At 40.1% G+C, this 21,812-nt stretch overlaps 1 protein-coding gene across 5 annotated transcripts in view; it reads right to left on the minus strand.

Annotated features, from left to right (window-relative positions):
* Positions 1 to 756: 756 nt before the first annotated feature.
* The window catches only part of LOC113047461 (gastrula zinc finger protein XlCGF57.1-like), a 40,147-nt gene continuing 19,091 nt past the window's right edge, over positions 757 to 21,812 (minus strand). Inside the window, exons 1-3 of one of the 5 annotated variants that reach the window (XM_026208846.1) lie at positions 11,714 to 11,764; positions 6,363 to 6,499; positions 757 to 2,241 (exon numbers count right to left, since the gene is read on the minus strand). In XM_026208846.1, coding sequence (XP_026064631.1) covers positions 1,067 to 2,241; positions 6,363 to 6,447 — 1,260 coding nt within the window. In that variant the 5' untranslated portion in view covers positions 6,448 to 6,499; positions 11,714 to 11,764 and the 3' untranslated portion in view covers positions 757 to 1,066. Of the gene's footprint in view, positions 2,242 to 6,362; positions 6,500 to 7,535; positions 7,631 to 11,713; positions 11,765 to 21,812 lie in introns of those variants that run through there. The other 4 variants (XM_026208844.1, XM_026208842.1, XM_026208843.1 and 1 more) reach the window with 4 other exon arrangements.

Here is a 21,812-nt window from a genome sequence, read left to right on the forward strand (position 1 = left end):
TATGAGTCTAGTAGCAACGTATCTTCCGTGATGTCCCCGATGCGCGGGTCGGGGTGAGTAAAGAAATGTTACTTTATTTGCGGGCTGGGACGGGCCAAATAATTTCATAAAAGCTGGACCCGTGGGTTGGAAAAAAAACCTGACCCGCGCATCACTAGGCTGCACGTGCGAGCAGTGACTGGTAGAAAAAGATGACTCTCAATAAAGATGATGCTCATTAAAGCTCACTGGAGTTTTCTCCTCTGAAAGAAAAGGTTGAACGACTGACTGAATAAGTTACAATATCTGAGATATTGCTGTTAAATTTTATTTGTTTTATTTTGTTTTTTACTTGAATGCCATTGCTTAAATTGAAAATCTTTTGACATTTAATCTTCTGAGTTCAGAAACATTGTTTAATATAATCGTTGTTCATATTTTTATTCAAAGTTCAGAATCAAGATAAATTTATTACGCTTATGTTTCTTATGATAACTGAGATAATGCTGCTAAATTTATTCTTTCTTTACCTTGAATGTCATTGCTCTATTTTATTTTTTATATTTTGGTATTTCATATTTTGTTCTAATGTTTAATATATCTGCTGTTCATATGTTCATTTATTAGTGTGTTATATGATTTGAATGTTTCCCTGGTTTTAAAATAAAGCACAGCAATGATATTTGAGTGTATTTTCCCTTTTCAGGAAAAGTATCGAAATCGCAATTCTTGACTAGGTATCGGTATCGAAACAATAATTTTGGTATGTGAGATGCCAACAGAAGTGGAGAGCATATGTTGTCACAAATGGAACTAATTACGAATTAATTACAATTACTGCATTATATTTCCTGTTCACAAAATAAAATAATACTACTGATGAAAAACAGGTTAAACACTTTAGTTTCCATATAACTATATACTATGATCCAAGTTCATCAGAATACATTAATTCCCAACTGAGAAGTTAGTCGCAGAAAAAGAGACCAGTGGGAAGAAAATAAAATTAATACATGATTCCTGTTTGACGAAACTCATTCCACACTGATGACATATAATAGTTCTCTCAAATTAATCCTTGTGTTGATCAAGATCGTGTTGAAAATATGCCGTGTAATTTTCTCATGTGACAGTTACGGTTTGATCTTTGAGTAAAACTTTTTCCACACTGTTGGCAGGTGAAGGGACTCTCTCCAGTGTGAACTTTCATGTGGGCTTCAAACCTTCCTTGTAGATCGAAACTCTCTCCACACTGAGTGCATGTATAAAGTTTTTCTCTTGTGTGAATTTTTATGTGTTTGTTAAGGTTTCCTTTCTGAATGAAGCTCATTCCACACATTTGGCAGATAAAAGGACTCTCTCCAGTGTGAACTCTCATGTGCCCTTTAAGGTTTCCATGTTGACCAAAACTCTTTCCACACTCAGGACAGATGTAAGGCTTGTCTCCAGTGTGAACTCTCATGTGAACTCTAAGGCTTCCATGTTGACCAAAACACTTTCCACACTGTTTGCAGGTGTAAGGCTTGTCTCCAGTGTGAACTCTTATGTGCCTGTTAAGGTTTCCTTCATGAGTGAAACTGAGTCCGCACTGTTGGCAAGTAAAAGGCTTGTCTCCAGTGTGAATTCTCATGTGCACTTTAAGGTTTCCATTATGATCAAAACACTTTCCACACTCCGGGCAGTTAAAAGGCTTGTCTCCAGAGTGAATTCTCAAGTGCCTGTAAAGATTTCCTTTTTGAGTAAAACTTTTTCCACACTGTTGGCAGGGGAAAGGCTTTCCTCCAGTGTGAACTCTCATGTGGACTTTAAGGTTTCCATGTTCATTGAAACTCTTTCCACACTCAGGACAGATGTAAGGCTTGTCTCCAGTGTGAATTCTCATGTGCACTTTAAGGTTTTCTTTACTTTCGAAACACTTTCCACACTCAGGGCAGATGTGAGGCTTGTCTCCAGTGTGAACTTTCAAGTGCCTGTTAAAGTTTCCTTTTTGATTAAAACTTTTTCCACACTGTTGGCAGTTAAAAGTCTTCCCTTCAGTGTGAACTTCAAGGTTCCCATGTTCACCGAAACTCTTTTCACAATGAAAAGGGGTAAAATAGCCTGTAGTTCCTGTTTTATGAGCAGTCTTCTGTGAGAAAGTCTCTTTAATCTGTGGCCAACTCAAAGATTCTTCTCCGGTTTTAAAATCATGATGAGTCTCCTTTTGTTCATTCGCCTCCTTTTCACTTGGTACCATGTGCTCCACTTTCAGCGGCATGAGGTCTATGGTGGGAAAAAAAAACAAGTTTAATAGAGCAAAGAAATTATATTATAAAACATAGTTCTGGTTCTTGATTCGGATTGGTTGAGCCGTATTCGAAGCAGAGGTTAGCTTGACACTGGTTCTCTCAACAAAAAGTCTATTGTATTTTCTCTTAGACTTTTGGATTATCACAAAAAATATCATTTAATTTCATTATATATATTTTTTTACATTGAACATTACAAATAATTAAATTATTATTAATTGTGAATTATAATGGAGTTGTAAATAAAATATAATGAAGTAAAATATTAGGATTTAAAAACAATAGGTAATGCTATCAAGATTTCAAAGAGCAGGGTGAATTAAGGTTGATTGTGACGCTTCTCCAAGCCATTTCAATGACCGAAAGTGTGCCTTTCATATGATTTTGTAAACTATTCGATACACACAATAATAAAATAGGCTACTGTATAGTTATGGAGCTATATTGCATAACTGCATGTAAGTAGCTACTCCCCAACACTGCCAAGCGCTGCACGTTTCTGAAGCTCCAGGGATCATACAGTGGCTCCCTCAAGAGGTTTAAGAAAATGCTAGGTGTCATGGCAGTGTGTCCAGTGCTACAGTTGGGCCTGCTACCAACTGCGCCTGAAATGGACGCCTGATTATCAGGGTAGATCAGGCCTGTGTAACAGCAGGACACCTTGGATGAACATTCAATGGGTGGACCAGGGATTTGCCCTGGGAATGGTCTACAGAAGGAAGGCAGTTTAGACAAATGCTTACAACACAGGTTGAGGAGCTCTGTGCAAAGGGAAATTGATGTTCAGTCACTGGTCAAAAGCAGAAAACAGTCTGCACATCAACTACCAGTAGAGCACCTCTTGTGATGTGCCCAGCTCAACCTACCAGGCATACTGAACCAAGGAGTGGCCATGTTGTTACAAAACAAGGTCTCCTGAGAAGAGTAGATACACAGACAGTTCAGAAAATATTAGAAATGTTCGGAAATAGACCTCTTCGCCTCAGAAGACAATTCTCTCTGTCAAATCTATTATTCCATGGACAATGAAGTGCTGGCCTACAAGCTGGCTCAACCTCCTCTACGCTTTTTCCCAGTTGCCCTGATTCCACAGGTAATCAGCCAGATCAGTGAACAGAAACACAAAGTGCTCCTGGTGGCCCTGGTCTGGAGAAACCAGCATTGGTTAACAAAGCTGTCAAAGCTGCTTATAGCAGCCCATGGCAAAAATTTAATTTATTCTGAAGCGGTCTCATCAGTGCTCTATTGGGTATTACTTTTGATTGCTGTTACACATTTTAACTTTATGAAGGACAATATTTTCCTAAACTGATTAAATATAAATGTCTCTATGTCGAATTCTGACATTTGATCAAGATCAAAATCACTATCAACAAACTCCATCTGGCCACTGCAGAGGAAACACAGTAGCTGCATCAAAGTGCCATTTATATGTATTTACTCACTGTTAAATGAAAATAGGTTCCATTAATTCATTTACTCAAATGCATACGGTATTTTCCGGACTATAAGTCGCACTTTTTTTCATAGTTTGGCTGGTCCTGCGACTTATAGTCAGGTGCGACTTCTTTATCAAAATTAATTTGACATGAACCGAGAGAAATGAACCAAGAGAAAATATTACTGTCTACAGCCGTGAGAGTGGCTGTAGACAGTAATGTTTTCTCTTGGTTCTTGGTTGTAAATAAATGCGACATATAGTCCAGTGCGACTTATATAGGTTTTTTTCCTCATCATGACGTATTTTTGGACTGATGCCACTTATACTCAGGTGCGACTTATAGTCCGAAAAATACGGTAAATAATGTTATTAGATTAATGTTTTACTTTGTTGACATACAAATACGAAATGTTGGAAAAATGCAATGACACTTTCAAATATGAAATTAAACCACCAGTAGTTGGTGGCAAGTCACTGTCTTAATGAGTGAACCATTGATTCAAAAGATTTGTTCAAACAGCTGATTCAGTCAATAAATCAAGCTAATTACCATTTTTATAAATGGCTCACTGAGTCATTGACTTGTTCAAAAATGAATCAATTTAGTATTGAAACACTGTTGTGTGTTGCTCGGAGATGCACAACTGTTCTGCTGTGGCTTTGCTTAAAACTATTTACATTAGCGAAATGGAGCAAAAACGATCCATAATGCGTTTAAAATGCAAGTCCGTTTTTTTTATAACATTGATTTTATACAACTTTAGTTAAATAAATATCACATCTGCAATCAAAAGCTGAAAGTCAGAGAATATTATATAGAATATTTATCTTTTTTTCAACCGTAGTATTTTTGTTCATGTTTGCTTCTTTGTGTGTTGTGTTGCAAATTTTCCAAGTTCTTTAGATTTATTTCTCATGTCTCTGAGGCAAGTGAGCCTGGTCTCATGAAAATGTGTATCAATAGCTTTGATGCACAACTTTTTTTTTTTTACTGTGCATAAAATATGCACCTACCCCACAACCCTGTTTCTGTCAGTTTCTGCATGTAAATAGTACACTAAATGGAAACACACAGTCATGAGATCGGTTTCGGCAAGTAGCAGGTTCATTACTCCTACATATCTTAGAAGCAGCTGTGATAGTGATGTGTCGTTCGTGAACGAATCGTTCTTTTTGAACGAATCTTTTAGGTGAACGAATCGTTCTCGTTCACGTAATCCACTGACTTATATTTCTCGTTCAGTGAAGTTCCTCCCTCCACAGCAGCGCGGCGCTATAAGCAGCGCATGCGCAGCTCAGTGAACCGGGTAACTGAACCATTTCATCCTGTCAAAGAATTACTCAACCTCGAGCCAATAGCCTTCGAGTATGAGATGTGACAGAGCATGTGATATGTTGAATGTAGTGAACGAATACGCCCTTCAATGAACGAGTTTCATATGAGTCTGAACTAGATCTAGAGATCGTTCGTGAATGAAATGACTGAACTGGTACACATGTCGTTCGTGAATTAAATGAAATGGTACACAGTTTATCTCGTTCGTGAACTAAATGAATGAGAGTAAACCGGGTTAGTCTGCCATTTAGCATGTCAATCTCGCAAAATGCAAAGTGCACATACGCTTGTTTTGATATTTAGCAACCCCACGTTTAATCCCCGATTTATGAATGTGAATATATAATATACAAACTGTCTGACCAAACAATTAAAATGCTAATTAGGCAAGAAAACCTTGTGCTTTGTTCATCTGAACAACTTAATCAGACTTTATATATTGAATGCGATTATACACACATTCTAATAAAGCCAGATCAGTTTTTGTAACAAGTGAATACGTTCGTTGACTTAAGACATAGCACATAATACACTCTTTTTTGCCACCTGCTGGCATATTTTGTGTAATACGAAGAAATGGTCACTGAACGAATCAGTGAACGATTCTGAACGAATCATTTTGGTGAACGAACTGAAAATGAATGAATCTCTAGAATGAATCATAATTTCCACCACTAAGCTGTGACAATACCTAAAACACCAGCATGGCACATTTGGCATTAATAAACAGAGAGCAAAGTAAATATATCCCCAGAGCTTTTTGATGTCATATTGCCTTGGACTCGTAAAATTAAGGTTGAACCTCTGATATCACATGGATTATTTTACAGATGTCCTTGCTATGTTTCTGGACCTCGATCTGGTAATTACATTGCTGTCTATAGGAGGGTCAAAGATTTAAACAAATAATAATTAATCTGTGATCCGAAGATGAATGAATGTTTCACAGGTTTGGAACGACATGAGGGTGAGTAATTAATGACAGAATTTTGGGGTGAACTATCCCTGTGTATAATGTGTGTAAGATGGTAGAAATAGTATAGATATAGTTATATAGATAAAATGCAAAATAAGTTACAAGTACTTCTTAGGTTAAAATTAAAATTGTAAGGAGTAAAATGTATTTTTTCCTTCGGAAATGTAATGAAGTACAAGCATAAGAAGTTAAAGTTAAAACTACTTTAGTAAAATACAAATCCCCCTAAAGTAATCAAGTTAAGAAACTAAGTATTTTACACTCTTGAATGTGCTTAATTTTTATGCATTTTTCTGTAAAGCTTGTCATTTTAATAAGAATCAAGCAAGAATGAAAACCAACCTGTTTGTTCCTCAGTATCTTCTTGTTTGACTCTCAATGTTTCTTCAATCTTCACGTCTTCACTCTCCTCTTTAATAAACGTCATCTTTGTAATAGTGAGTCCAAACACACAGAAAACTCCTGCTGAGATCCACACACTGTCATGTTTAAGATGAGAATAATTCAAGATAAATCACTGGCTGTGTCTCAATCAGCTCTAGTTCAGTAGTCAGCACACTGGGAAGGGACTCAAAAGAGAGATAATGGCTTCAGCTAGTTCTGGTTTCACAGACGAGGATGAAGACTAGTCTCAGACAGAAATGCAAGTCTGAACTCTTTCAAACACAGTGTTGGGCAAGTTACTCTTAAAAGGAGTAATCAGTAATTTTATTACATTTTCAAAGTAATCACGTTACTGTTCTGATTACTTTATTTCAAAAGTAATTCGCAATTAGTTACATTACTACATTACCATTTTTCCCTATGAAATCCCAGCATACACGCTCCAATAAATCTTTATTATTAAAGCATTATCATTCACAGAACACTGTTATTTTTAACTCAAGCAAGCACAGGCTGCTGCATGCATGATTTGGCAGAATGCAAGCAAAGAGTGCTGCATTTATAATCTCTAAAAGACATCTCAGTTCATCACAATCTCACAAATCTCTGTTATAACACAATACATATATGCATAATTAATATTTCATAATATCTAATATTCGTGTTATAATGAGAGGAAACGTGAGCATGCAAAATTTCAGCACTGCATTGCTCAACGCTGCTAACACGTTATAGCCTAAACAGAAACTAATCGTTTGTGTTTTATACTAGTTCATGTTGCTTTTGCGCAATAGATGAATAACAGTCTATTTGTTTTAGATATGTTTAAATATTTCTATTTTACTAGAGTCAAGTGAATCATTTATTCTCCTGACTCCGGCACATATACGAGTCTCTACACTCGCCTAAAACCAGGCAATAATAATCAATTCTTCTCAATGAGTTCGTGTGGACGCGCTTTACTCTCTCAAAATAACGAGCATATAATCATTAGATAAAGCGCTACAATGTCACAGTCAATCTATTTTATGAAAATATTAATGAAACAGCTTTAAATCGCTTGTAAAAACTATTAAAAACCCCAAACGGTTTGCATTGATGTAAACACTCTTCATGTTTTAAAAGACAAACCTTTCTTCATCCGAAAACAAAACAGATGCAGGAGATCGACGCTGCCTAATGACGTCACAGCGCCGTACCAAAATAAGTCACAGGCCAAACACACACACCCCACACACAGAAGTCAAATATTGAAATATATTGATAATAAATTTTTTTTTAAATAGAATACAAATATTTTATAAAGTAAACGTTTTGAAACATATCAAAAACAAATATTTAAATATTTTTCACATACATTAAACATATGTAAATATATTTTTATCAGAAAAATGTACATATATTTATTTCCTTTATATGTAAATACATTTAGATATCAGATTATGCAAATATTTTAATTTGCAATATAGGTCCATATATTAATTTCTTATATTTGTTAACACATTACATTTTACATGAATGTACAGCACTCTCTTCACCCTCAATATTATGACTGATGTACCCTTGAGTTCGGCACCAAACCCCCAACTGCTCCCAGAGGGGCCGCAGCATAAATGGCTGCCCACTGCTCCGGGTCTGTGTTCACTGCTAATCAGTGTTAAAATAAATTTTGAATTTTCCTAAACTGATAGTCATAACCATCAGAATAAAATAAAAAAACTTTTGAAATTTTTCAGTTTTTGTGCAATAAATTTAGAATATAAGAAAGTTAGCTTTAAAAAAAAAAAAATTACTAAATAAATAAACTTTTCCATGGTATTTAATTTTTTTAGATGTACCTGTATAGTGCTGAAAAAGCAGATGAGTAGGTACTCTTGTTCAGTATTCGTGACTACGCCACTCCGATTTTATTTGGGTGGGACATCTCAGGCCGAGTAAAAGGGTTTTTCCACACGGCTACTCAAATAAATGAATATCATTAAAGCAGAATTACTATGAACACAATTTCAATTTTATTAACCAAATAATCAGGTAATTTTACTTTCAAACTGGCTAAATTTACTCAGGCTAGAATGGCCCATAACTGTAGAGGAGAAATATAAACTTCAAAAAAAACTCATTTTCATACATAGCACCTCAAGCATGAAATACCAAAACCACAACACACATGTGAGTGATGGTAAATATATTTCCTCCCTATATAGTTACACTGAGTAAAACTGCCAGTAATGGCCTAGTGTGCATATCAAATAAAAAAATAGTAATGGGACAAAAACCAAATTGAGAATAAACAAATAAACGATTCACAAAAACAAGAATACAATTAAGGCAGGGAAAACAGTGATCAGTTGAGCTGGACCGAAACAACTCTAAACAGAAAACATTAAACAAAACAATTTGTGAAGCCATGTTATTCAGTCCCACTTTATCAATCAGGACAACTATTTTTATTACTCCAATATAAAAAAAGAAAACCCACCATTACATTTTGAAATAGAAACCACGATCTATAAATATATTAAATAGATGTATTTGTAACGAAGAGGCTGAGGCAGAATGTGAATCCATTTGGCAGGTGAACAGGTCAAACACAAACATCAGTCCAATCAAGCAATATATCCAAAGGGGCAATCCAAGAGACGTGAACGAGATAACAGGCAGAATCATGATCAAACCGGCAGTCAGAATACTCACAAGGAAAATGCTCGGTAAGGCAGGTTAACTGGCAATACTTCGCAGACATGCTAAGGGACTGTTAAATAGTCCCAAACAGGAAATGACTGTAGAAGCAGAGGGAGTGGTGAACAGTCAATACTCCGGTGAGGGCTCCCTCTGCTGGCGTGGCGTTACAGAATCCCCCTCCTGGCACTCAGCGCGGATGTCCCCGTGGTCGTGGCACTGGTCGATCGGGTCTGGCTCGATGGAACTCCGCCGTGAGAGACGGATCAAGAATGTCACTGGCGGCTACCCATGGTCGACGTCGCTTGTTAGCCTGGAGTTCCTGTACTCTGACAGCTCGTTGTAGGCGGACGTGTCTCATACCCTCTCGCTCTGATGAATCCAGTCATCCATAGCGGGGCTGATGATGGTTCGCCAGACCGCGGGAACATAGGGGGTTGGTATCTGAGGACACACTGGAAAGGGGTCAGACCTGTTGATGAGTGAGTTAGCGAGTTCTGTGCATACTCTGCTCATGGGAGGAATTCTGACCACCGATGCTGTTCTCTGCTGCAATATGACCGTAAGTATCTGCCTAATTCCTGATTTAGTCTCTCCAGCTGACCATTAGCTTGGGGATGATAACCAGAAGTGAGACTGACATAAATATCCAGTTGTTTGCAGAATGCTCTCCATACTTGGGATGTAAACTGGGTACCTCTGTCACTGACAATATCCTCCGGTATTCCATAGTTCCTGAATACGTGGTGAAACATAGCCTGTGCCGTCTCTATGGCGGTGGGGAGTCCTTTCAATGGGACTAACCGGCAGGACTTGCAGAATCTGTCAATGATAACAAGGATTGTTGTGAAACCATGCAACAGCAGTAAATCAGTCACAAAGTCTATTGATAGGTGAGACCAAAGACGTTGTGGAATGGGCAGAGGTTGCAGGAGTCCAGAGGGTAATTCCTTGGGGGTCTTAGATTGAGCACAAATCTGACAAGCTTTGACGTGATTAGTGACATCCTTGGACATTGAAGGCCAACAGAATAAGTTACGTACTAGGTGTAGAGTGCGAGAGATACCTGGGTGGCCAGACCAGAGGAGTGGACCCACTGAATGACTCTGGGGCACAGAATTAGTGGAACATAATGGAGGTTAGGAGGGCAGTTGGTAGGAGCTGGATCTTGAATCTTTTTTCATTGAAACTCCTCCATGATATCCCAAGTAATTTGGGCAATGATTACTGATGGAGGAAGAATGTATTCTGAGGTTTTGTTGTCTATGAGGAGATCATACTGCCTGGATAGAGCATCTGCCTTACTGTTTTTGCATCCTGGGCGATAAGTCACTGAGAATTGGAAGCGTGTGAAGAAGAGGGACCATCAAGCCTGGCGAGGGTTGAGTCGTTTTGCATTTTTTTTACGTACTCCAGGTTTTTATGATCAGTAATCACTTGGAACGGTAGGACTGCTCCCTCGAGCCAGTGCCTCCATTGCTCTATTGCTGCTTTCATAGACAGGAGTTCCTTATTCCCTACATCATAGTTTTGTTCAGCTGCCGTTAACTTCCTGGAAAAGAATGCACAAGGGTACAGTTTACCCGGTTGACCATGGCGCTGAGAGAGTACGGCCCCAATGCCTTAGTCCAAGGCATCTACTTCCACGAGGAATGGTAAGTTGGGGTCAGGATGCTTGAGGACAGGAGCCGTGGTAAATTAAATTTTTAAGAAATTGAATGCTTGACTAGCCTCCTCACTCCACTTCTCAAGGGGAAACCTTCCAAGTTCAGATGATGTCAGTGGTGCTGCAACCATGCTGTAGTTTCTAATGAACCTTCTGTAAAAGTTAGCAAATCCCAGGAACCTCTGAAGTTCCTTGATAGTGGAAGGTTGGGGCCACTCCGTTATTGCCTTGACCTTGACCTTGGCCTCGTCCATCTTAACACCTTGATGAGTAATATGATAACCTAGGAATGATGTCTGCTTGACGTGAAACTCACATTTCTCTGCCTTGACATAGAGGTGATTCTTCAGGAGCTTAGTGAGGACGGTCTTGACATGAGAATGTCATCAATGTAAGCAATTACGTACTGGTTAAGCAAGTCTGAGGAAGGCAGTCTTCCACTTGTTGCCCTCCTTGATGCGAATGAGGTTGTATGCACTTCGTAAGTCTAATTTGATGTAAATCCTTGCTTCACGGAGCTGTTCCAGAGCTGAAGGGACCAATGGTAAAGGGTAGCAGAATTTTACCATGACGTTGTTTAATCCCCGGTAATCAATACAGGGCCTGAGTCCTCCGTCCTTTTTCTCCACAAAGAAGAACGCTGCTGCAGCTGGAGAAGTGGAAGGTCGGATGAGTCCTGAACTCAGGGCCTCCTCAATATAATCCTCCATGGCTTGGGATTCTGTACGAGACAAGGGATAAACACGACTTTTGGGAGGCATGGCATTGGGGAGTAATTCAATACTACAGTCCCAAGGATGATAAAGTGGTAGCTGTGTTGCCTTAGTTTTGCCAAAGACCTCTGCAAGGTCATCATAACAGGGGGGAATATTTACAGTCTTGGTACTCGAGGGACTTGGTACTCTAGAGACGTGAACGAGATAACAGGCAGAATTGTGATCAAACCAGCAGTCAGAATACTCACAAGGAAAACGCTCGGTAAGGCAGGTTAACTGGCAATACTTTGCAGACATGCTAGCACATGTTAAATAGTCCCAAACAGGAAATGACTGTAGAAGCAGAGGGAGTGTTGAACAGTCAATACTCCAGTGAGGGCTCCGTCTACTGCCGTGGCGTTACTGTATTAAAATGCTTAATATACTACCCTCACAATAAAATATAAATACCTATAATATATAAATAATATAATATAAATAGATTTTAGCAGATCACACACACTATTAAAGGGCTACAATCATCACCATATACTTCCATAGATTGTGATCGCTCACGTACATTGTGCGGTTCATTCAGCATCTGCCACTCATCCAGCCCAAGGTAACCAACATGAGAATTTAACACCTAAAAGAGCAATTGCCTAAACACACACCACTGACCTCATCCCATGCCATTTACATGATCATAGGTCACTGGCTTTTGACCAGCGATACCGAAGCCCGCACTAATTTAAATACCTCACCAATACAAAGGACCAATAAATAAAATGTTGATAGTCTCTTAAAAATGGATAACCTTAAAAAAAAAACTACCAGTGATTGTTCTCCCAGCGATCGACAACAACCTGCACGCCAAACCATTGAACGCAACTCATCTCCTAATTGGAAGTACGTGCGTATTTAAAGGTAAATCCTACATACCATAATAGGAACATTAGCACCTCCCCGTGGCTTGGCTACACTCAGGGTAGGAAACATGTCGGGATCAAGAAGTTTGTAAGCACTGGCCGTGTCTGAGACAGCACCTGCTTTCTTCTTTTTTGCCAGGAACTGTTTCGCTACCAGAATTTCCTCTTTACAAAGTTGGATTTTTGTGATGTGTTGCAATGAGGTTAAGAGATTCCTCACTAAGAAAGTTATCAGCTGCTGGATTGCAAGCTTGAATGCCCTTCATGAGCTTTACCCCAACACCAAAAAATCTGTTGCTCAGTTCACTTATCATGCGGTCATGACATGGATACTTAAGATGATGTTTAAGTTGGTTGCCATCACACAGTCCTGGTGCCTAAAGTGGAATCCAATGCATAATCATCCACCCGCCTTTGGTTACGGCGGTGAACAGGCAGGATCTCGGAGATGTTGTTGGACTCGCAAATTACTTTTGTCTCTTTGTAGAACTGTTCTGCTGTTTCTTCACTGGTCTGCTTTAAGGTTTTTTAGTGTTTCAATGACAGCTTCTTTGTAGTGTGTAGCTTGTGCCAGGACCACAGATTCTTTCTGGAGATACTTATGGAGCCTCTCTGTAACAGATAGCAAACTCTTGAACATTACAAGGACGTACACATTTGAAAACCTAGACAGTTTTGACAGGAGCCCAATTGCTATAGGTGTAGCAACTTTTTCCAGGCATCTTAACAAAGCAGTCAGATTTTAAAGCACAACTTTGACTGAGTTGAGCTGGCATTCCCATCTAGTTTTAGAGAGCTGAATAAATTCACTGTTCTCTTAACCAAGTTGTTTCAGTCTGTCATGAAATGCCTGTTGATTGACCATTGATGCACTAAAGAAGGAATACACATTCCCTAATGTTTCAAAAAAAAGTCATCTGCCTCTGGTACAGCCCTACAAGTGTGACAAAGTACCAATTTCAGTTCATGGGCATAACAATGAATAAAACTACTTCAGGGTGCTTCTCACGGAAACAAGCTTGAACTCCACTAAATTCAACCTTTAATACTGAAGCCCCATCATAAATTTGAGCCACACAGAGGACATCATTCAAACCTTTCAGTCTTAGCATGCATTCAGTTGCCTTTAGCAGTGACATGTACTGTAATGTACACATACAGCAAGCAGCTCAACATGGCCATCCCTTGCTTCATCTGTCAAATGTTGCTGCAGCTGTCTGGGTGGCTGGTCTCAGACGATCTTAGAGGTGAAGATGCTGGATGTGGAGGTCCTGGGCTGGTGTGGTTACGCGTGGTCTGCGGTTGTGCCCTTACGAAAGGAAAATATATTTACCAATATATTTCGTAAAATATATTTACCAATATATTTCGTAAAATATATTTACCAATATATTTTGTTAAATATATTTACCAATATATTTTGTAAAATATATTGTGATATATTGTAATATATTATTTTCTTTTTAATTTGTAATATTTTATATTTTGAATATGTTTAATAATATATTGATGATACATATATTATATAATATATTGCAAAATATACAAATGCTTGCCGCTTTCAATATATTGCAATATATTGGAAAAAAATTAATATATATAAGAATATATGCCTAATATATTACATGATATTTTCCAATGTACTGCAATATATTTTTGTTTCATAAGGGTGAGGCCGGTTGGATGTTTTGCCTATTTCTATGAAATGCCTTTGGAGGCGGCTTATGGTAAAGAAATTAACATTCAATTAATTGGCAATAGCTCTGGTGGACATTCCTGCAGTTAGCATGCCTCAAAACTCCCTCAAAACCTGCGACATCTGTGGCATTGTGCTGCATGAGAAAATTGCATATTTTAGGTGTTCGCCACAGGATTCTCAGATTTCTTCTCCTTCAGCGACGTCTCTGTCTCTATGCTGATCCAAAGCCGCTGGCTATTGACACACCTTCACAGCTGGAATCGAGAACGCTTAGCACGGCTGACCTGCTTCTCAAGCTGAGCTTGGCATTGTTTCAAATGACACGCCATTACTGTGGTTTGTGTGGGTCTCCCGTGCACACCGCTGATGGCCACATTGACTGTGTTTCCTGCTTGGCGAAATCCCATGTGGAAGCTGCACTCATGGGAACTGATTGTTCTCACTGCGAGAACTTCAGTCTCGCCTCTCTCTAGTCATTGGTTTGCTTTCTTTTCTGAGAGATTGGCTCTGCGCCTTGCTCCCTCTGGTTTTCTTCTTCCCAGGGACCTGGGAAAAAACAGTGGGGCAGAGGTCTTGAGCGATCGTCTGCGACTGAGTTCACACCGGCATGCCTTACTCTCACTTCAGAAAGTGTGTTCTCCCATTTTTTTCTCCCAGTCTGATCAATGTCCCCCTGCTGGTGCAAGCAACCTGATCTCATTTAAAAGAAGTGAGGATGAGCTGCTTGATGACAGAATATCATTAACAGCTTCTGATGCAGGGGAGCTATTGGGCTCAGTGACTAACCCCACCCCCTCACCATTATCTGTGCCCAGCGCCACCAAAGATGAGCTTCTCCATGTCCTCTTGAAAGCGGTCAAAGACTTAGGTTTAGAGTGGTTTCTGCAAGCAGAGCCCTCCCTCAGCCATCTGGATGAGGGGTTCCTGCAGGGGCAAGGCCAAGCCCCCCTCGTCAGTGTTCATCTCAGGTCATCCCGGAGGTCCATGACGAGCTCACCAGATCGTGACATGCTCCCTACTCCACCCGCCTTCATGCTCCTACTTCAGCTGTCGTTACTTTCAGGGGTGGAGGGGGAACGACAAGCTGTGCACCACTGCCCGCCCACGGCTATTGGTTAGAAAACAAAAGCTCCTCACCCATCCAAGCCATGTAGGACCACTTCAGCTCTCACTGGACGCGCCTACAATTCAGCTGGACTGGCTCCAGGTCTTCCAAGCCAAAATCTTTCCTCGGACAAATCTGGCCTGGACCCGCACATTAAATATGGCATTGAACCTGAATATCATTTTGTATTTTGCATGGATTTGACAAAGACTGTTATGTAAAAAATTAAATAAACCATCTGACAGGCATTATACTTAAGTCTTTTAACATGCTTTATTTTTAACTTAAACATTGAATGTGTGTGTATCTGTGTAAATGTTTTGCTGTGTAAATGAATGCTATGCTCTGCCTCGGAACAGCTGTATTCTGCGGGCTTTTGAACTATCTACTAAATAGTCAAATATACTTTAGGTACTTGGCTCGCCATGACTCTACACTGAGCACTCCCAGGACACTCAGTCACTCATCAGACATGGTTGTTCTTAAGTGGTTCTTGATCAGTTTCAGGGTGTTAACAGGAAGCATTTCTTACAGGTATTGCAATGGCAATTTTGCACAACCTGAAAAGTTCATGGAACACTTCATTGAAAGGTTCCAGAAAGATAGTGAACTCCAATATTGTGGTGACGTTTTGCATGCCTTCTTTCCTTTTCCTCTGTAAAATCATTTTGGCTTGGTGCAGCTCATGCCTCCAATCATCTAAGTTTGACTCGTAGATCTCTGTGAATGAAAAAAGAGGTGACTCTTCTAGAAAGCTGTTGCTATTAGGATGGAGTGCTTGAACACCTATCATTATGTTTCAGATGGGCTTGGAGAAATATTTCTGTAATTCCCCAATCACAGTCAAGGACTGGATAGATGTTCTTTCTAAAACTATTCTTGTCATCTTGGTCACTTCTATGTTCGCCCACAGTGGATGTCACTACAGATCCTTCTAGTCTAGAGCTGGTCTTCCGTTGGCTTTGTTTCTTCACATTTTCAATGCTTATGTCACAAGGTGACGATCTTTAGGGGCGGAACCAAAATTCGGGAAGTTTGGTTCCGCCCGGAAAAACAGAACACCGGAACTTCCGGTAGCGCCGTAAGAGGGAAAATCAGGGAATTCGATGCACCTGTGCCTAGTTAGGGACAGCGGTTGGTGATTGGAGGATACGCTGGACAAGGCAGTACTTAAGGCCAAGTTATTTCACAGTCTGGGAGCTCTTTCTGGTGTGTGTGAAGCACTGTGTCGTGCCCGTCTTGGTGCGCTGCTGGTGGCTGTCTAACTCTCTCTCTCTCTCTCTCTCTCTCTCTCTCTCTCTCTCTCTCTCTCTCTCTCTCTCTCTCTCTCTCTCTCTCTCTCTCTCTCCCCCTCCCTCCCCCTCCCTCCCTCAGGCTGGAATTGTATGATTGTGAAGACATCGCGAACCTTAAAGGTTGAGAAGTGAACGGATTATTCGGCGAATTGAGACGACGTGAAAAGGGGGATTGGAAGCGGCATTGATGTGAGTACTAAGAGCAAGCCGAAAGTGCCCTGTATATTGACCTGGTGTTGTGTAGATCTCCCCAGGAGGAGGAGGGCGGCCCTACCCCTAATATAGCGTGGTGGGAGAGCCGAAGGAATACTTATTGGAGTAGTCACAACGACGACATCACTAGCTAGGCCGCATATTCCATCGCCAGATCCAAACTAAGCGAAGTGAAGGAAGACGGGTGTCCTTTTCGTACACTGAGTGTGGTGGGTGAGTCTTCGTGCTGTGAAAACCTATAATTTTGACGTGGTGCTGTATATTGCTGTGGGTTGCTGTGTATTGCCGTGTGTCCTGTCAGATAAACCCCCGCCTTCACGCACTTCGTCGCGGGAGGACAAGGAGACTGCTGGTTCTAGCCTAGTTCAGTACAGTATATGTTGTGAGCGTGCTTCAGATCTCCGGAGATAGCACGGTACGCTGTGTTCAGCCCAGAGGTGAGAGCTATTCAAAGCAAACTAACTGTGCTTTGTGTCCAATCTGATACCTGTGGAGAGAAAAGGAGAGAGAGTGAATAACACGAGGAGGAATAGAGCGAACCCTGTACTTACAGTACGTTGTGTCCAGCCCAGAGGTGAAAGCCATCCAAAGCAGAGTAACTGTGCTATTGTGCCCAAGTTGATACCTGCAGAGAGGAGGAGAGAGAGTGAATAACACGAGGAGAGACCGAGGAAACCTGTACTTATGCCGCTGCCTGTGGAGAAAGAGAAAGCGAGTGAGCACCCAAGGAACGAACTGTGTGAACCAGTACTTACTTTGAGCTGCAATCAGCGAAGAGGTGAGAGCAAAACCAAGCCGAATTAACTGTGCCTTTGCATCCCAGCCGTTGCCTGTGGAGGAAGAGAGAGAGAGTGAGCACCCCGAGAACGAACTGTGTGAACCAGTACTTACCGTGAGTTGTATTCAGCGAAGAGGAAGAAGGAGGGCGCTACGGATACCTAAGACTCTGGCCGGGCCCCGAGTCCCACGCCCCGGATCCCCGTGGCCCCCTTGCTCCCTGACCTCTTCCCGGCCATAGCCCACCTGGAGGGCCGAGTCAGAGTTTAGTTTTAATTACCCTTTCCCTATTCCCCAAGCTATTTTTAAATATTTAAATAAAGATTTGTTTTATCACTTACTTGTTCTCGTGTTGTTTGGCCATTGGGTTGGCTTTGGGGACCTCCTCGAGGTGGAAGTTGAGAAGGGGTGTGGCTTAGTCAGAGCATAGCCCGCCCCTGGGTGTGACACTTATTTCACTTTTGAGCTACGTTTAGGATTTCTCTTCAAAGCTATTCACAAAAGGCTTCTTCTCTGTACTTCTGAAATGTGCATTAATAAGCTCAACAGTTCTAGTGCTAGGTCTAGTGACGGTAACTGAAGTATATCGGATAGAAGCTTGGTGTCAACCAGCACTTTGCAGAATGTTGCTAGAAACAAAATAAAAAAAGGACAATTTGGGCAATTTTGCCTCCACAGACCTGCCCCCATTTGTCTCTCATTAGCAATATCTTCAAGGACACACAGCACTGCATGTAACTTGTCTGTCATATTACGGCAGGCAAAGTACCTGCATGCCCAACTTGTGTTGCTAAGCTTCTGAAGCTTTCTAGGGTGTCCTCCATTCATGTCTTACTGCAATCACAGCACCCCTGCCATGCCCCTGGTTGTAAGACATTAAAGCAGCACCAACTGCTTCTCATTCTTCATATGGTCGCTGCCCGATGAAACTCACGTATGTCCAAAACGGTTACTTTTCAGGAAGTGAAAAAAAACACCATATTTCAAAAGCAGTTGAATGTAACGTTGTCATACTTGGTACGGCATCTTTACATGTGACCATATTCTTGCCAGTGTAATGATATAATCCACATTTGACCAAAATTGAGTTTAAATGGACATACAGTATTGTTCAAAATAATAGCAGTACAATGTGACTAACCAGAATAATCAAGGTTTTTCGTATATTTTTTTATTGCTACGTGGCAAACAAGTTACCAGTAGGTTCAGTAGATTCTCAGAAAACAAACGAGACCCAGCATTCATGATATGCACGCTCTTAAGGCTGTGCAATTGGGCAATTAGTTGAATTAGTTGAAAGGGGTGTGTTCAAAAAAATAGCAGTGTGGCATTCAATCACTGAGGTCATCAATTTTGTGAAGAAACAGGTGTGAATCAGGTGGCCCCTATTTAAGGATGAAGCCAACACTTGTTGAACATGAATTTGAAAGCTGAGGAAAATGGGTCGTTCAAGACATTGTTCAGAAGAACAGCGTACTTTGATTAAAAAGTTGATTAGAGAGGGGAAAACCTATAAAGAGGTGCAAAAAATGATAGGCTGTTCAGCTAAAATGATCTCCAATGCCTTAAAATGGAGAGCAAAACCAGAGAGACGTGGAAGACAACGGAAGACAACCATCAAAATGGATAGAAGAATAACCAGAATGGCAAAGGCTCAGCCAATGATCACCTCCAGGATGATCAAAGACAGTCTGGAGTTACCTGTAAGTACTGTGACAGTTAGAAGACGTCTGTGTGAAGCTAATCTATTTTCAAGAATCCCCCGCAAAGTCCCTCTGTTAAAAAAAAGGCATGTGCAGAAGAGGTTACAATTTGCCAAAGAACACATCAACTGGCCTAAAGAGAAATGGAGGAACATTTTGTGGACTGATGAGAGTAAAATTGTTCTTTTTGGGTCCAAGGGCCACAGGCAGTTTGTGAGACGACCCCCAAACTCTGAATTCAAGCCACAGTACACAGTGAAGACAGTGAAGCATGGAGGTGCAAGCATCATGATATGGGCATGTTTCTCCTACTATGGTGTTGGGCCTATTTATCGCATACCAGGGATCATGGATCAGTTTGCATATGTTAAAATACTTGAAGAGGTCATGTTGCCCTATGCTGAAGAGGACATGCCCTTAAAATGGTTGTTTCAACAAGACAATGACCCAAAACACACTAGTAAACGGGCAAAGTCTTGGTTCCAAACCAACAAAATTAATGTTATGGAGTGGCCAGCCCAATCTCCAGACCTTAATCCAATTGAGAACTTGTGGGGTGATATCAAAAATGCTGTTTCTGAAGCAAAACCAAGAAATGTGAATGAATTGTGGAATGTTGTTAAAGAATCATGGAGTGGAATAACAGCTGAGAGGTGCCACAAGTTGGTTGACTCCATGCCACACAGATGTCAAGCAGTTTTAAAAAACTGTGGTCATACAACTAAATATTAGTTTAGTGATTCACAGGATTGCTAAATCCCAGAAAAAAAAAAAGTTTGTACAAAATAGTTTTGAGTTTGTACAGTCAAAGGTAGACACTGCTATTTTTTTGAACACACCCCTTTCAACTAATTGCCCAATTGCACAGCCTTAAGAGCGTGCATATCATGAATGCTGGGTCTTGTTTGTTTTCTGACAATCTACTGAACCTACTGTTAACTTGTTTGCCACGTAGCAATAAAAAATATACTAAAAACCTTGATTATTCTGGTTAGTCACATTGTACTGCTATTATTTTGAACAATACTGTACGTGCATATTTTACAGTAACGGTGGTCGATACATGTTCTTCCGATCATTAATTAAAATGGCCAAGTCGCATTTCATATTGACAGATGAATATGCTCAATTTATTAAACAGCCTACGTCTTAGTTTATTAAATAGGCTTAGTTTATTTAATATTAATTATAAAGTTATTAAATGTCTCTTGCAAACTATGAAGGGACAACGAATCAATACACTGACATGGTAATGCTAGACAGATACTTTGTTTGCACAGTCCTACCGTAATTTTGTCACTCCTAGACGTACGTCTGGCGTCAGGGGGGACGCGTTTACCTCGATGAAGGAAAGTCATGTCTCACCAGGCTATGTTTATTTGGCAATATATTGCAGAAAAGTGAAAATTAAGACGCAGTTCCAGTAAACTCCAATTACCAGTTCATGTTTATTCTTCAGGTGATTCAACCAATACCAACTAATCAGACTCAATACTGACATTACAGGTGGAATTATAAAATAGCAACAGGCCTTAAAGGGATAGTTCACCCAAAAATGAAAATTCTGTCATAATTTACTCACCCTAAAGTTGTTTCAAACCTGTATGAATTTGTTTTTCTGCTGAACACAAAAGATATTTAGAAAAATGTCTGTAACCAAACAGTTGCTGGACCCCACTAACTTCCATAGTAGGAAAAAAAAATACTATGGAAGTCAATGGGGTCCGTCAACTGTTGGGTTACAGACCAAACAAAATATCTTTTCTTTTCAGAAAAAAGAAATTCATACTGGTTTGAAACAACTTGAGGGTGAGTGAATGACGACAGAATTTTCATTTTTGGGTGAACTATCCATTTAATGCAAGATTTTAATCATGTCTTTCTGGTCAGAATTGGCTGATATGAATTCCAAAAATTTGATACAGATAAGACCAAGTCATTTTAAAACATGCACATAAACAATTACATGACAATACACAATAAATAGAACATTTAATTAATAAATTAATCAGTAAGTCAGGACAGCCCATTCATCCAGGTAGTGAAATTGCATCACTCATGGTCAAGTGCATTGTAAAATGGATGAAAGTCCTTGGGTAAAACATGTTTTAATTCTTGAAGGTGCTTGAACTTCATGGCTTTAATTTTTGGGGCGGATGTATAGAGTGGGGCGACGATGACACGCGTCTTCCTCAGGGATGGGGATGTGAAGGGTTGCCAGTTGTCAGAGTGTAGTAATTTAAACTCCATACTGCCATCCACATTGTATCTAATAGATAGATAAAAAAAAAGAAGGGGGGAGGGGTGTCGGGGGACATAGGTCACAGAGATAAGAGGGAAACAAAAGCAGTTTTAGATATATGAAACCAAATATTTTAATATTATATGGCTAATGTTTCATCTATTTGTGAAAAAGTGTGTTAAAAAAAAACACCTGACTGCTCGAAGGTCATGCACCGTAGGATCTCCAACTTTGCTACCAGGTCGGACTGACTTACAGATGTTGACTTTGCTGAAGTCTTGGAAAAAGCTGTAACCAACATTCTTCACCTCGTATGGTTTTGGACTGGAACGAGCTCCTCGAATAACTGCAGCATACTCAGCTGGAACATGTATGTCACGGTTTCTCAACTTCCTCTCAATCACA

Source organism: Carassius auratus, chromosome 28 (assembly GCF_003368295.1).
Source record: "Carassius auratus strain Wakin chromosome 28, ASM336829v1, whole genome shotgun sequence".
Classification (NCBI taxonomy): domain Eukaryota; kingdom Metazoa; phylum Chordata; class Actinopteri; order Cypriniformes; family Cyprinidae; genus Carassius; species Carassius auratus.